This window comes from Pelmatolapia mariae, linkage group LG16_19, assembly GCF_036321145.2.
Source record: "Pelmatolapia mariae isolate MD_Pm_ZW linkage group LG16_19, Pm_UMD_F_2, whole genome shotgun sequence".
NCBI classification, from domain to species: Eukaryota; Metazoa; Chordata; class Actinopteri; order Cichliformes; family Cichlidae; genus Pelmatolapia; species Pelmatolapia mariae.
This window is the reverse complement of record NC_086241.1, coordinates 43,471,500-43,489,468: the sequence shown is the minus strand read 5'-3', so window position 1 is coordinate 43,489,468 and position 17,969 is coordinate 43,471,500. Positions and strand designations below refer to the sequence as shown.

The following is a 17,969-nucleotide window of genomic DNA, read 5'->3' as shown; positions in this document are numbered from 1 at the left end:
GCACTTACACTACACTGTGCGGTCTAGCTAATTTCTCTCATTACTTATCCTTTCTGCCAGCTCCATGTTATGAATAGAGTGTAAATCACCCCATGAAATGGCTGTGCCATGTTCAATGCAGTGATGTGCAGTTCTGGTTCTCAAGGCTCCTGTCCTCCCGGTTTCAGATGTTTCCATACTTCAACACAGCTGATTTAAAGAATCATTTACAGACTTGTGCACAACTAGGCGTTTGGGGTGTTTATCTAAAAACTTTGCACTGTAGTGGTTAAAATCTCATTCTAATAAGAGTTAAAAGCGCATTCGGTTATTAGGTTTATAGGGTTATTGAATTATGGTTAACGGTTGGTAGAATTTTTTTTTAACATTATCTGCTACCCTTCTCCAAATCTGTGCCCCTACCTGGCCCCCCCAACAAAAATTTTCTAGACATGCCACTGCCTCTGGGATTAATAAAGTATTCTGGTTCTGATTCGTAGGTGCACATTTAAGTTATAAAACATCCAAAGATAACTTTGTTGTGCCTTTAAGAGCTGTTAAGAATAGTTACCAAAAAAAAACACTAGAATGTGTGAGCATTTCAGCATGTTGTGTCAGTCCAAATGTTAACAAGAACAAAATGCCAAGAGAGGTGTGAAATGAAAAATTAATAGATGATTAAAATTCAGCTGCTGGTAGTTTAAATGCTGGTATTATTATTGTTATTCCTGGCATCTGAGCACTCATGTGATTAAAGCCCGGCTTGGCAGACACACGTGTATGCATGTATACACTGAATGCAAAAAACACAAGTCGCACTTTGTTTTTTCACAAGCTCACAAGCAAGTGTCACAACAAGAGCAAAAATCAAACATAAATAATTAAATGTTGAAACACATAAAAAACGAAGAATTACACGAGTAAAACTTCAGTAGATATTAGTTGTTCTTTTCATTCTACATTTAATTGATTACTCCGTACACTCGGGCTGAAATATAATTAACTGCTGGGAAATCAAGTGGAAAATCACCTTTAATGGACTTGAGGCCATATTGATATAACTGCACGATATCTGATGGGGGTAAGTGGCCGTGAAAAATACTCTGAATGAGCTCGATCTCATTATGAAACCTTAACCAGAAATCAAACTCTCTAATGTGCAGGAGAACATCAGCACAACAGTATTTTCTGTACCCTCCTTGGAAGGAAAAGCTGGGACATAGCAGTTCTCCACCACTCTGAAAATCTGATGGCGGTACCTTTTAGCATGTTTAAAAATCCATGCAGCTCATGCTCAGTCATTATGCCCTAGAGCAGACACTCACTTTCTTCTGGGAAGAGGAACAGCAAATCCTATCTTCAATATTCAAATTCTTTCCTCCTCTGTGCATCCCAGATTTAAAATCTGCCAAAATACAACCTAATAGCATCACAGAAGCAAGATGAGCTTAGATTTTGCTTCATATTAGTCCCCTTCATATTAGCACATGACCCCATGTACATCTGGTTTCAACATATAACCTGCAGCTACATTTGGTATTAATCATAATTCTTGGCTTTCTAACATGTTTGATTTCATCAAATTTTTTGATGTTTTTATTTCTTTAAATAGTGACCATTAGGGCTGCCACGATTAGTCGACTAGTCACGATTACGTCGACTATCAAAATCGTCGACGACTGATTTAATAGTCGACGCGTCGTTTGAAGCTTTGTAAGACCACAAAAGCCGCAGGAATAAGTAGTAGGATTTAAGAGTGTAATAACGGACTGAAACAGAAGATGGCAGCGCTGCATGTACAAGGATGCCAGCTGCCGTTAAACCCCGAAGAAGAAGAAGTAGCTCTATCCCAGAATTCATAGCGCAGCCCAGCTCAGTTTCCAACAATGGCGGCAGCTAGTTAGTTTTAATATTACTCTTATTATTCTTTCTGGGTCACAAAATAAACGTTTAACATATTTTCAGGCGAGAATGTAGCTGTGTAAACCTCAAATATCTGCTCAGCTTATCAAGACACCACATATTTTCAAAAGCGCTCCGACGTTTTCGGAGACGTCTGTTACCCACTAGCTCGATAGCTAGCCGGGGGCAAGGCTCACTAGAGCCCGTGAGAACACAGGACTCCCGGCAAATCGTTTTCAAACCCACCGCCGTCTTTCGCTACTCAGGTTAAAAGTGATATATAAGTCACTTAGATAACTTAAAAATGTTATTGTTTGGCTTTTTTTAGTATTTTATTTGTTCCTGAGTAAATCGGTTTGGCTGAGATTAAAGTTATAGTTTTTACACAGCTGAATAAACGTCAAGCAGACAACTGATTATCAGAAGTGTGAGATGCTGGAGAATATACTCCGGTGTCCTGTTACATTTTAGATAGCAAGGAGCAGACGGCTGAGTTTATTAAACTTCACCTAAACAATCTGCAAATTTCATTAAAATTTAATAAACTATCATCTTGTCTTTATTTTTAGTTAGCACATACCTGAAACACTTAAAGCTGTAAGCTAATGATAGTTATATAAGAGCAGATGCACGCTGGTGCAATAAGCTGTACATTTTACGTCCAATGGATGCATGACCTGATTAGTCGACTAATCGCAAAAATAATCGGTGACTAGTCGACTATCAAAATAATCGTTTGTGGCAGCCCTAGTGACCACACTGGACAGAATTCAATTACATTACAAGATCCAATTACAGCTCAAGCTGTGACCATCTCCAGAACTGGTTTGGCCAATGTCATCACATTTTACATTTGCATTTACACCTGAATTAAATGCCTTCTTACCTTGTCCTGATAAGACGTGCAGACACAGACTGCCTGTTAATAGCAGGTGTAAATGGGGTCACAAACATTCACTGTGACTCATCTGTGCCCCCGAGCTTTAAACTCAACCAATCAGCAAACTGTGGGAAACGACTGACATAATGGCTTGATGAGTCATCATCTCGAGAGAACTTACAGTAATCTTGGAAGTATAACACGAAGCCTGATTTTTGCTGTGTAATGACATCCCTTTCATTAAGATGTAAATGAATTGCGGAGCCACTAAAGCCCATGTGGTGAATCAAAAAACAATCATCAGTCATCTTCTGAATCATCTGAAAATAATCTGTTACACATCTGGTTCACACTGACAGACTGACTACAGACAGAACAGTACCGGGAAACATATTAGTCCCTTTTAAATGTTTACTCATTTCAGCCACAAAAAGAAGAAGCCCACTCTCATACGAACCCGTCATCTCAAGATCACGCATTGAGACGAGGACTGCATGAATAGACAGAAAATGGCGTGACAATCCTAGAAGAACTATAAAGCTTGAGCACTTAGGCCCTGTTTATTAAAAAAAAAAAAGCTCAAAAGCTTCTGTTCATTCACTGCATCTTGTACTTCAGTAACGATTTTTAACCCTGAAGTCTAAAGAAGGCAAAAAAATTTGACGAATAGTCCAAAAGATTATTTGAGAGGTGCACAATTCAGCCACAACATTAAAAGCACTGACAGCTAAAGCGAATAATAATATAAATCATCTTGTTACCATGGCACCTGTAAAGGGGTGAAATATATTAGGAAGAAACAGATCTATTACATTTTGAAATGGATGTGTTGAGCAGGAGGAGGGAAGAAAATGAGCAAAAGGGCCTGAGCACCTTCGACAAGAGGGAAATGTTTGGTCCTGGCATTAATGCAAATGTTACACTGACATGTACCAAAACCAAAGCAACACTGCAGGACACGTGCACCTCGTAAAGTCAACTGTATCTTTAGCCCCATTCAACAGAACAATGTGAACTGCCACACCTTAAAAAAAAAGTTTGAGGTTCAAGATGTTGCTTTGGCTTCCAAATGCCACCTCAACATGACTCTGCATGGCTTAAAGGATATGCTGCTAGCATCTTGGTAATTAGTACAACAACGTCACCGTAACAGGTCTAATGGAGAACATACCTTGATGGATCAGAGCAGCTTTGGAAGCACAAGAGGCAGCTACACAATATTTAGACCGGTGGTTTTAATGTTGTTGGCCACTTTCAGGGCTGAATTGAGATTTAGGTTTGTGAGAATTCTAGGTATTTGCACCTCTAACAACGGTAGAAATGCCCAAACTTACCTCATCCACATTCTCAAAGGCATTGATGATGTCATAGGGCAGGCACGACAGCAGGTCGATGACGAACCAAGTCTTCAGATAGTTCATCCGAATGAGTTTGGGGTCAGAGATCACCTCTCCACCGGGCCCCACGAAGGTGGTGTGGAAGTTGAGAACGATATCCACCAGGAAGATGACGTCGACTACGCTGTCTAGCACCAGCCAAACAATGTTGTTCTGCTTGGTCTTAAAAGAGACATTGTAGGGCACCATGATGGCCGTGTAGAAGGTGAGAATGAGGATGACCCAGTCCCAAGTGGTCTTGAAGGTGCAGTAGTGAAGTATTATGTGAGGTGGTGTCTTGGGGGCTTCCTGCTTGTACTGCGGGAGGATGTCAGAGTTTAGCTGCAAAACCTGGAGGTGGTTTTGGAGATGGAAACAGCAATATATGATTAGACTTCAGTTTAACACAAGTACTGTTCTTCATCAAAAGCACCCTTAGTCAAAACAAAATACAACAGTAAATGTACAGTATGGGTAATGGGGAAAAAACAGGTTAATGCTTTAGACATCTGTGGCTTTTGAATATTTAAGTGTACATTTTACTAATAACATTAATCAATAAGTGATTTTCCAGCTCTTTGGCATCTTTGTGTGTTAAAAACCTGTAAATATTGAACTGCCAGTTTTGTTTATGCATTTTATGCATTTCCAGCTCTTTTTTAAAACTTTGAGAATGCATATAAGGGTAAGTTTTTGTTTTGTTTTTATTTCTATCTCTGGGCTCTTAGTTGATTGTCTCTCAGAAACAAGTCATTTTTATCTGTTGTCTGTTTAAGAAATCCCTCCCTAAAAGCCCATTTTCCCTTCATTAGCCAATTCCTGGAATCCTGCTAAGGGCAGCCGGGTGAGCCATACTATCTGTACTGCTGGACCTGCTATTGCATGAAGTGAAAGACACTGGAAACATCGGGAAACCAGTTTCATATCAACATTGTAGCATTGACATGAAATAAAGGAAAGCATAATGCTGCAGGTTTCCTTTAATACTGATTTGAATTAGCAGAAAATTTTATATATGCAAGAGTTCCAAAGAAAGCTAAAATTCCCCTGGTTCTTTCTCCAGTGTGAGTCCGATTTATTAGTACATTAGAGAAAGGTTTGTCCTCTCAAGCAAATTTCTAATTGTCAGCGATGTTTGTAACAGCAGTCCAAGAAAGACGGTTGCACGTTTCTGTTTTTACTAACTACATGCACTGTTTCCAGAAAGGAAATGAGAGAAAGGGGGAAAGTGAATAAATTAGTGAAATAGATGAAAGCAAGCGCAACAAAAACTGTCCTTGTTTTGTTTTTGTTTATTAAGTCTAACGATCATCAGCCCATGCTGCTCAGCACTGTGAAGGAAAAGTTTTTCCTCTCAGTTTTAATCTGTATTCATCACGTCTGTTCCTCTGTAAGGCTGTTGGTGACAGAAATGTATTATGAATAAATTTTGGCTTGACGTGGGGAAGACACAGAAGGGGGACTGAAATTGGCAAGAAGAAAAGGAGAGGGGGGGAGAGAATAGATGACCAAAAAATTAAAATAAAAACATTTTTTTTAAAAGAACACGTCGTTTATTTCCTAGCGTGGTGATGATCATCCTTGCCAAGCTCAGCCACCTCTGCAGAACAGACTCCATTAAATCCAGCAGCTGCAGTTTGATTTCCTCTGCAGGCCACATGCAGATCACACATTAACCATTCGACTCATTATTTATGCAAAATAATATTCTATTTGTGTCAGCTACAGAGCTGTAATATATTCTGCCGCCGCAAACGTAATATATTAAGAGGTTTCTGTATTCAGTGAAAGAAGCCTGTTAAATATACATATTTAGTAGTAATACAGCTCTAATAGTAAAATTGCTGTTTTTATAGTTACTACCAATACAGCTCATACAGCCCTTCCTTTACCGTTACAATGCCAAATTTACTGCAGTAGAGGACATAAAACTGTTACACTAGTAGTAAAAGTAGTATGCTACTGTTATTACCAGCTAATTACTGTTAGTTCTGGTGTTATTGTATTTGCGATGACTACAAGTAATAACCCTAAACTACTGATACTGCATGTCATCATCATTTTCTCCTGACAAAACAGTTAGGACAGCGTGGCCTCAGTTAGCCCAAACTGTCCTCACACTGGGATTCAGTGTGATGCTAAATAAAACGATGGATTGACAGAGCTGAGGCTCAACAGCAAGCTTCATAACATCAGAGCTCAGTCACTTCTAATTCTCTTCATCAAAGCTGTCAGTCAAACTGGTCAAGAGCTGCACCACAGCTCAAAAATGAGGCTGCCAATTAACCCACAGAAGCATTGTGAGGAGAAGAAAAAAAAACCACTCGCAAACATCCCTGCTTACACGTGTGACACTCAACAGCATCTTCGACAGACGCCAGCTGTGCCTTTCAGACTGCAGAGCAGATGGCTCACCTGCAGTGTCTGCTGAGCACCCTCAACACATTAAGCAACCCTGCAACCCATCCAGCACCAGGCCAGGAAAATGGCTAAGAGAGTGCATTAGCTTGTTATACCAGGTCTAACTTATTTCTTTTTCCAGTCCTTCCTTCCTACTTCTCTCCTAAACATTACTGCTCTTACATTCTCCCACATCTCCTTCTCTCATGCCATTCTTTCCCTCTTAAGTTGCTACTTCCACTCCTTTCTCTTCCCTCTCTTTGTAGTTCTTTTTCTCCACCTTTCTCAATTCACCTCTGTTTCACCTTTAGGGCACCTGAGTCGGTAACACCTTCACAGAAACCCTCACAACTTCTTGCCTCATGCACTAAACTCAAACAAACTCTGATTAAAGGCATCACACCTTCCTCAAACATTCATTAATAAAACAGGTGGATGAACACTGGGAAAATGAACCATCTTCTTTCCACCCTGCAATCCATTTTCTAACTTTATAGCACAATCATTTGGAGAGCTCGCAGCACCCTATTCTGTCTCTCCACCTGTCCTGAATGGTGCCCACAGTTCAGAGGAGCAGCAGGGAATGTGTTACTTCCAGTGTCCAACAACAGCAGTTAAGGGGAGGGTGGTGTGCGTGTTTAGGATAAGGTGAAGCCTGTGACTGTGTATGCATGTTTTTGACTGTAAAAGTCTATGCTCTCTTTTAGTGAGCTTTGAGAATATGGTCAGAAGGAGGCTATAAATCTTTTATACGGGGATTTTTTTGGTGGAGAAATATTTCAACAGTGGCAAATTTACAGTGAGTGTGTTTATACAGAGGACTCCTGGTGTGACAGGGTAGCTACAGTTAGCGACTATGTTGTTTGCAGAATGAATAATTGGGGATGATTTTCAGTTTAAGTTGAAAAACTAAGCTGCTGCTTAAATGGAACAATTAATAGAAGATTTTGCACTGCTTAAAGGTTAGCAGGCAAACAGAAAACACACTTAAATTTACAATAATACAAAAATTTATATCAAGCTAGGACTAGCCAGCTAGCTGCTATTACTAGGTAACCAGCAAATTTTCTATCTGTGTGAGCAGTTCAGCTTGTGTTACCAACTTCAGCCAGATAAAAAGCTATTTGTATCTAGTGAAACCTTGTGCACACACGGCATAAGTACAATTTAGGTGGTGAAAAAAGCTTTTTAAACCTCAAAGTTGAGCAAGCTAATACTCAAATCATAACAACAGTTGCCTCAAGGTGCTTAATATTGTAAAGATACTACAATAATACAGAGCACCCCCAACAATCAGGCAACCCCCTATGAGCAAGCACTTTGGCAACAGTGGGAAGGAAAAACTCTCTTTTAACAGGAAGAAATGGGACAAAGTAATAAATAGATGAGCACATGTCCCCTTCTTGGCCAGTTACAATGTCTCAAACACAAACACAAAATTAGATCACTCCATGAAGTCCTGTTGCACTTGTACATCTTTGGGTCATAATCTGTGGTCTGGTTCTTATCACCAGTGATGATCCATTACGCAAAACCCAAATCTACGAGATGATTACCTTGAAGGGGCGATGTGCCAAAACTGGTTTGGGTCTTTTTTTTTTATAGGTGGCACTGAGTAACTTTTTCATCGGACCTAGGATAAGTACCTGCAAAAAAAACTGCAAAAATATTCTACATATAACGTATGTGCTCACCTCAGCCAGTCTGGACTGTTTATGGCTGACTTCATGTTTGCCAATAGGCGCCAGTTGCTGTAGGGTGTTGCGGTTGTTGGTGAGTGCACGTGTGAGCCGTGCAAATTTGGTCCATCCTGCAAAAATGAGAAGTCAATTATTGCCAAAATCACAGTCATTACACTTTAACCGGTCTTGTCATCTATGTCAGCTGATACTTTATGAGCTACACAAACACAATCAGACCCCAGGCAGCTGTATGTTACCACTGCCCATGCAGTTTCCCTGCTCAAGGCTCACAGCAGTTCATCAGATTTTCACAAAATGTTGTCTACTGAATCATCGTGCTTTCATTGCAAAGCAACACAGTTTGCTTTAGGAGGTCAGAGCCATGGATTAAGTAACAGGACTTTCACCTACTACAGTCATAATTCCAATATTTTTCAAACCACTGACACTTTGTTCATGCCAATTGTACTCTTAATTAAAACTGAAGCTACTTAGGATTATGAAAAGATCGTGGTAGCATTTAAGCACCTGTTTGACAACTTCAGCCTGTGGGCCTGTGAGCCTCACTTACACTTCTAGCACAGCAGCAAAACCCTTCCTAGTAAAATACATTATTTGTCTTCATGTAAACAAAAAGATGGCATTTTGTCTCCATTTCACTAATTCATGTAAACACAGTGCAAAACCCACAGCCATCCGGTGTGCCCTGACCACACAGACACAGGAGTATAAAAGGAATCACTGAAAATTTTGCATATGTTTGTCTTGTGAAAAAGCAAAGGCTTAGGGAACCTGCTGTTTGTATGTACTAGTCAACCAGACATTATTACTAGGAAAATTCCTAGTAATTTGATATTTATTCACACCATCACCTGTGGTCGACCGCATGCAACAGAGATCTGTACACCCTGATAGTCATGAAAATCAGTGTTTAAATGGCAGAACCGAACTGTCATTGTAAATTGTTCCATTTCAAAAGAAGAAAAAGTGTAGAGAAGAGCCGTCCATAACCAAACAAACACAGAAATGCTGAAGATGCATCTCACACATCTGGATCAAACCATGTGTATAGTCCATCCCATGTTTCCCAATCAGTATTGTTAGATTTCCTCTTATGGTCTTTTAAACTGAAGCCTTTCGTCCTATCTCTGACTTCCATGTGATTCTTTCACATCTGCAGTTTCTTTGGAAAATGTAATTATTAACTAAAAACAGATTCATATAAAAGTTTGTAAGTCTACCTAAAAATACAGCCTTGTCAGCAGAGGTCATTTCAGTAATGATGGCCACACCTTTCTCAGTGAGAGTAAACACAGTTTTGGAGGTCAGGTGCTTCCTGCTCTATTGCTCTAAAAATAAAATCAAATATTTCAAAGAAAAAAGGGTCACACAACAGGGGCACATCACTTACAGTAGTCACACGTCGTGATCGACCCAGCCCTTTGAAGAGACCATTACGAATAAAAAGCAGACTTTGAAATGGCTTTTAACCCTCAGGCCTCCAGCTATGTGAAAATCCTCCTTTCATTCTCTGTTAGAACGGAGAGAAACTCAGGCGCTCACTTCTTTGTGCAGCGGTGTAGAAAAGCCTGAGACAATGCTGTGCTGATGTCAATACGGGATGAATATCAACACAACATCCAATTTATTCTGAGCGCCGAAACCCAATCACTCAGCTTCCCTCGAGCAAAACTGCTGCTGCAGCTATTGTAAAACTTACTGTACGGCTTCAGTTTCTAAGGCTTCTTTTCTTTTTCTACACTTTTTTAAAGTTGGTGTTGCACAACCACAGAAAATGAGCCTTACTTTTTAGCTAAAATGAATATTTTAAAGTATATTTTCTTCAGGGAAATTGCTGCAGCATATGTACACTAGCATTGATTGCGTAACTCACTGTATATTATCCTGTATTTTGTTGGCTGTTGATCAATTTCACTTGTTCGTCATAATCCCTGCAGTGTATTCCTATCTTTTCTACCTCACATTCTACATCAGTGCGCTTTAATATTACCTGTATACTTCCTACGCTTATGCTGTAATATTACCTATTACCTTTTAACAACTACAGCTAATACAATTGAAGATTCTAATTTCATATTTACACAAAAATACATGTAAACCCACGAAACATCCTGCGGCTCAGGCGGAAGACTGGGTCGGCTACCGATCAGAAGGTCGGTGAATCAATCCCTGGCTTCTCCAGTTTGTATGCTGAAGTATCCGTGGGCAAGATACAGAAAAAGGTACAGAGTTCCTCCCTGCATCCATCAGAGTATAAGTTCATGTCTGAATGATGCTATATGAACAACTTGTCACATCCTCAACAGAAAAAAGTGCTTTACATGTCCAATTACCAAATTCACATCCCATCTCAAAAGGCTTAATTTGTTATCTTTGGGTTTTTTTAAAAAAGGGTGTAGTTTTTTCTTTCCTCAAACTTTGGACTGTTACAATGACACTGTTAAATTACAAATAATTATTATTCATCATTATTAATATTAATAATATTATTCCTATGTTTCATTCACAAGAACACAGCTGCGCTCACTTGTGTACATGTAAATAGATATTGCTGTGTAAACAACATTCTGTGCATAGATGTGTTGAAATGGTTGCAGCAGAGTACAACAAATACGACACATGGAGCAATTGAGAAGTGATGAATAAATACAGCCCCAGAGCCTACAGGTGGATGCTGGCTGGGGGAGGGGGTTAAAGTAACATGCAGTGATGCTGAGCAGTAGCAGCTGTCAGAGGTAAAGCTGGGAACTTATGAACATAAATGTACTGTCAAAATGAAAGTAAGGCAACCAGTTTGGGAAAACAGTGAGAAAAATTACTGTGTAGGACACGATGCAGCTCGAGTTGATTTGGCCCATAACTGCCAATTTTTAGTCAAGGTGGCTACTGATTAAAAAATGTAAATGTTGCTCAGTGGATGCTAAATGTACCTATTAATAATATGAGATAATAATAAAAACACAATATTCTGAGACTCCTAGTTGGTCTCTCTACTGACATCATTGCACAAGTGAGACAGGATATCAGCCAAAAAAAACACACTAACCCTAATAACTTCAACAAGCAAGGGAGAGAGCAGAGGCCCTCAATGCTGACCCACATTAATGTAGCACTACTAATGCATTATAACACTAAAAACCTTCTTCCTCAGAATTTTTAGGGACACACTGCACACAATGCTGAGTTTTTAACTAATAAGAAATCACCTTGGGGACAAAATCTTTCAAGATGTGTTATCTTTGGCATTTTTGTAGATTCAGCTGAAGAAACTGGAACATATTAAATGTTTTTGATAGAGGCTGCAAGTAATTAATTCAGCAAATTTAACCCTGGAGAACCCATGGGGTCAGAGCCGACCCCATTGGTTTTCTAGGGAAACCATGGGGTCAAATTTGACCCCATGGGTTCTCCAGGGTTAATATTTAGACAACACTGGATCATCTTCGAGTTGGGTGCCTTTTTATACTTGAATGGCTCATAGATCACAATAATAATAATAATAATAATGATGATGATGATAATATTAAACATTCTTCTGAAAAAGGTACAAGGACTAGACTGAAAATGCATGAAAAAGCAGCAAAATGTCCAAAGAAAAGCAATGTTTACGTTGGCTAACAAGCTGCTAACAATATAAATTAGATCATTACTAATAAAAATCTTGCTGCCTATGCTTTTCAAGTAGTTTTAATTTACTATGAAGCTGACCACTAGGAGCTGCGATCGAGGCTTACATTAACTAAGCATCCTTTTCACTCATGATTGTAATAGTATTAAAAAATTAACATTAGACAGCAAATTAATAGTCCACAACTAACTCTCTTAAACAGGGAAATCCATCACGTGATATTTTGTGAAACCTGAACTATTTCTAACACTTAAATCTTGTATATGAAATTATGTTAGAAACCGTGACAAAGAATGATTTGACTGTACCGCCTTTCCTTTGTGATGTAATTCTTATCATTTTAATATCATTCTTAAGACTTTTTTTCTGTGCTGCCTATAATGGCTGAATAGTTCATGGTAAAATGTGCATGCATTACAGAGCAGCACAATGCATTAACAGAAAAACAGCGAGCCGCTGGCAGAGAAAACGAGCCAATGTGCTCCTTTTCATACAAACACTTTCATCATGAAGCAAAATGGAAGAATTTGTCTTGCTGGCATTCACGTAAATACATACTGACAGCCCACAGGCTTCCACTGTACATTGTGGCAAAAAAAGGACAAAAGGCCCTCACAGAGAGCATGAAAGGAAACTGCAGGACAAGTAAATAAGCGGTCTTTTTCACGGTTAATAGTGCTGCGTCTGCCTATGTTTCACAAGAATGCAGCAACCATGTGATTTATCAGACTTGAAATGGAAATTGAAAAAAAAGAAAAAGGCATTCGGCTAAAAATAACACAGGAGCGGAACTAGTGCACGCACCAAACAAAGTAGAGTCTGAGATTAGATTTTGGTTGAAAATACTACACACAGCAAACTGCAGTGCATGACATATGCCTTCATAAACAGCACATGTAGGATACATGACTTATATACATGCAGTGCAAAAGCACATCATTCTTTCTCATTTTGTAATACCTGGAAGTGCAGGTGAAAAAAGATGTCCTGTAAGAGGTGAGATATAGAGGTCACAACAGAGTTTGGCAAGAGGTCAGAGACAGTTTTAAAGATTAACTCTACATCCAAGTATGACGCAGGTTGAAGCAAAGCAAATCATGTTTGTTGCTAAGAATTGAGTGGAATTAAACAGCCCCAGTCATTTTTATGACTTGGAAGATAAATTCAACAAATGTTAACAATATTGCTGCGTAATGATAACCTTGGCAAAAGAACCCTAAATCCAAGCAATAATTTGGACATTTAGCCAAAATGGAAGTCAGATTGTTAAAAGCGTGTTATGTGGCCATTGAAATGCCGTGAAGTTCCCAGCACACAGTTTTTGTGCTGATGGTAATACCATAATCAGTCAGCAGAGTGTTGGCAAACGTTTCCCAGCCTCAGCACTCGCCAACCCTGCTCTGTAAATTATGTGGTCTGCCACTTCATGACTGAGCTGCTGTGGTTCTTCACCTTGCAATAATGCCACTTCCAGCTGATCGTGGAATACAAGCAGACTTGTTACAAAGATGGCATTCAGTTACAGCACTGTGGTTGAATCCAGTGGACACAAATGTTTGTAAAAACAGACTGCATGGTTAGGTGCTGTGATTTTATACACGTGTGGCTTTGGGACTGAAAACACCCGAATTCAAAGATTCAACAGTGTGGTCCTATTTTTTTTTACATATAGTGTAGCTATTGCACAATTTGTTGTAATATATCAGTGCTTAGTAAGGTTCCTTGAGCTTTTCAAGTTGTAAAAAACTTGTGTGTGACAAGTTGTTCTCACCCAAAGATGAATTACAATTAACTAACTTGGATAGTGAGACAGAGTGACGAACCCGACCACACAGTTCGCACGTTTCGACCCCTTTTATTTGGCTGTTCGTGCCTTTAATACACGGTCGCAGCTTTTCAGCTGCCAGCCACACACACAACCCCAACTCAGGTCCAGGTACATTTCTTTATATGGGAGACGTAATTGGCTGATGGAGCTCCGGTGTGTCTCAGCCTCCCCTGCAGCTGAGCCCCAAGCCACACCCTGCCACAGATAGATTTCCAATGAATGAAATGAAATCTATGCATTTTTAAAGCACAATGAAGAACAATTCAATTAAATGTCTTCCACATTCTCAAATATTGTATTCCTTAAAAAAAGGTCACCATTTAAAAAGACTTCCGTTCTTCTCAATAGACCGGACTGTAATTTCCACAGCACAAAACCACTTTGAATAAAGGTAACTGTTACTGGTCAAGCCAAATCAAACTACTGGTTTAAAAAAAACTGAAGGATTACACTTAGTGCCTGAGGCACTTGTGTTCCTGCCACAGTACTCGTCACTCATTGTGATCAGCCGTCAGCCTGAAATGTTGTCTCGCCTGAGGCTGAGGTAACAGCACTTTGTGAAGCACTTACAGGTGCTGACAAAGCAAAGCAGTCAACACAGCCACTCTACCATAAAACAACAACAACACAGTGACCATTATTTTTTAATAGTTCTGCTTTCCTGTGTTTTCTTTTTCCTCTTTTTTTTCTTACTGCTTCAGTCAGTGGATGATACTGAGACGAATAAGCACCGACCAGCTGGTTCACCTTGATAACCACAATCAGCCATGTGCAAAGAAAATTGTCTCGATCCAGATGTTCCAGCACCATTTAAAGCTCAGTTTAAGTGGAAACATGAAGGAAAGAATGCAAATCTCTTCTCACATGCAGAAACATCCAGGTTTTAGACCAATAAATGTGTATAAATGGTTTATTTTTAGGTGAAACGGGGACACGGTGTCAAGAAAGCACACAATCAATTTGAAATCCCCTGTTAGATTTTTTACTGCAATCTCTCCCACTCTGATGACGCTGACATGCTGTGGCGTGCCGCGCTGTGGGAGCAGCCGGAGACGGAGCCCAGAGTGAATTTTAGTCTGCAGCACGAGCCAACTCCACCAACGCCTGCAGCAGCGAATCTCCCTTCCCTACAAACGGCCTCTCCCACCCCCCTTATCACCAGGCGGCCTAAACTGCTGAACCCAGTACGCCCCTACGTGCTCTGTGGCACAGCAGGCAAAGGCTGCATCCTCTCTGTGGCCTCTAATGAGCTGTACTGTACTGAAATACACCACAGTGCACTAGCTGGTCTGAAGTTGGAGTATGCCAGTCAAACCACCACCTGCGAGGTGGTGCTTTGTTACCAAGGAGATTGTCTTTTAAAAGGTCAAACTATAAGCACTTACATGCATGACTAGAACAAGAAGCCATATCTTTAATAGTCAGAATCAGAATCAGAATCAGAAGGGGTTTTATTGCCAAATGTTGAGCAGGTTTGCAAACATACTGTCATATAATGCTTAAATAGACATAAAAATAAGAATTAAAGAATTAAAAGTGCTAAGTAGATAGATATATACATGAGTGCAGGTGGTGATCAGTGCCAAACATGGAATGACTCAGTGAACACAGTGTAGGGTCATGTGTTAGTGGTGGGAACAGTCATATGGTTATTGTTCATGAGTCCAACAGTCCATTCCTTTTTTAACATTATGTTTAATTTCATGTTGAAATGTCAGAAATTAAAAGAATCAGAGTATTAAATGCTAAACTGTTTTCTGCTCAAACCAACCCTGTTTACATTAGCTTGAACTTATATTAACTGTAAATACATTTTAAGTAAATTAGTGTTGTGTTTTATACACACAAACCATTGCTTTTGACTTTTAATGAACTATGACTCTCAAAAACTTTTAATATAGCATCCAAAACTGACAGACATGAAAATGCATTTTCTTTAGTGGTAGTAAATATTCACCCACTTTATTATCAGGTACACTTGTTCAACTGCTTGTTAACATAACTATATAGTCAGCCAATCACCTGGCAGCAGGTAACGAGTGTCAGTATGGGGAAGAAATATGACTTAAGTAACTCTGAATGTGGCATGGTTGTTTGTACCAGGCAGGCTGGTTTGAGAAACTGCTGATCGACTGAGATTTTCCTGCACAAACATCTGTGGGGTCAACATAGCATGGCGTACAGGAAAAGTGAAACTATCCAGTGCAGATCCAAAATGGATAAAGATCATAGATTCAGACCAGATCAGGCCCAGATCTATTTCAGATGAGGTAATTTCCCAGCTCTTCCCATTCAGGTGAATCAAGGCGGGCTTATTTTGTCTGTATTCCTGATTTAAACCCGTAAGAGCCCAGACCAATTTTTACTGTCAGGAAAACTATGGGAGAGTCAGTGTCGAAAATTTAACAAGAACACCTGTGTGACCTTGGTTTCTCATGGATTGAAATAGGTCATCTCGCCAAAGCTATAATGAAATATGTCAAATCTAGCTGATGTACAGTAGACAGCGCTTTAAAAGCTTAGACGTGTCTTACAAAACTTGGAAAGCTGCATTTTTTGAGTTAAATGTGAAACAGTTACTACTGACTGTATGACAGCTATCAGCTATCAGTAAAGGCTGATATTAGATCAGATTAAAAAAAGGTTAAACTGGGAAATAAAGCATAGTTTTTCTGTAAATCTCATTAAGCATTTTTATCCAGTAATGGAAGAAATAATTAAATCCTCTTACATTAAAAATCAGACTGTTACAGCACATCAGCATATTAAATGCTGATTGAATTTCATTTAAAAAAATGAAGTGGCCATAAACTGTTACATGTCTGATGTGTCACTCAATGTTTTTATCTTCAGCTTCTCTCACCTACATTTTTCCTCTGTTAGCTTGCAGCTGAATAATTAGATGGAAACAGAAACTGTGACGTCAAATTAAGATTGCAGCTTTAGCTAATGAAAACTCACGTTAGCTAAGATAAATGGTGACCATGGAGAGCATGAAAAATGTAAATATTTGTATGCAACTTTTTTTTCTGTGTCTGATGATGACAGAGTGAACTAAACTTTCCCCTTTTTTATTTTTATTTTCTTAAATCAATATTCTGGGCCTTACTGGCACATGTTCATATTCAGCACTGGTACAATTTACCCATAATTATAACTCGTGTTATTACAGCTCCACTGACGAGGAGTTTTTTTCTCTACGCATGCATGTAGTTAACTCAAGATGATCATACTCAGAGTCTATTGAACTCACTCTGATCTCCCTTTTTTTTTAAAGGGAACTCGGTTTATGGCTAGACTCAGAGTTTGATGAACCTGCTTCCTGGAAAAAGGCTCTGATTGAATACTGTTACACCATAACTGAGGGAACAACTCAGTCATTTGGTGCCACTGCTTTTTCAGATTCTACATAGCTTTGGGGTTATTAATATGTAACAACTGTAATGTTCGTGAGAATACTTTACTACAACATTTTTAGAGCTTCTCTACAGCACCGTTACTGTATAAGGTGCTAGCCTAATCACGGACAAAAAAATACTTTAACTTGGATAAGCTAAGTACACTCATACTGCATAAAAATTGATGCCTTGATTTGTCAAAAATATTAAGCAAAGTTTGTCACACTGTCAGAGGCAGCAGCCACAGCTAAATCACAAAGATGTCAACACGCTAATGTGACAAATAGATCCACTAAGGCTTCGATTGTATGTTCAGGCCATGTTTTTCATGTCGCTGAGAACACATTAAATTAATTAATTAAAAGAAACACACATGAGAACAGTGGGGAGATCTTTGCAGCAGGGAGAGGAGGCAGGAGTACATCAGTGCATGTGTGCGCACATGTTTACAGGTGCCTGTATATCAATGAAGGGGGAAGGGTGCAGGATCCTTGTAAAAAGGGAAAACACACCAGAATGGCAGCACCAGAACTGACTCCCAAGGCGGGGAGCTGACACTGTACATCAGTCAGGGCGCGGAGGATAACACCGGTACCCACTCCTCCAGTGACTCCTGACAGCATCACAGCCTTGTCAAACACAACCTGACAGCTTTGCAGGGAAACTGCAGGGAGACTTGACATGTTCCTTTTTTTCGCATTCAGCTTGGGATGAAAAACAAAAGAAAGGAAAAAGGTTTGTAGCAAGTACTAATCTTCTGAGACTTCTCAGCGTGAGAGAAAGGACAGAGGAGAGCTTGGTACGCAGAGTCAAAGGGAGCAGAAGGATGAGGTGGATGACAATTGAGACTAATTTGCTAATTGGAACTTAACACA

The 17,969-nt window shown here is 39.5% G+C and overlaps 1 protein-coding gene across 1 annotated transcript in view; it reads right to left on the bottom strand.

Moving 5' to 3' along the window:
* Positions 1-17,969, bottom strand: part of kcnh5b (potassium voltage-gated channel, subfamily H (eag-related), member 5b) — a 167,373-nt gene that overhangs the window by 131,149 nt on the left and 18,255 nt on the right. The window contains exons 5-6 of the mRNA XM_063497810.1: positions 8,232-8,347; positions 4,096-4,488 (exon numbers count right to left, since the gene is read on the bottom strand). Coding sequence (XP_063353880.1) covers positions 4,096-4,488; positions 8,232-8,347 — 509 coding nt within the window. The remainder of the gene's footprint in view (positions 1-4,095; positions 4,489-8,231; positions 8,348-17,969) is intronic.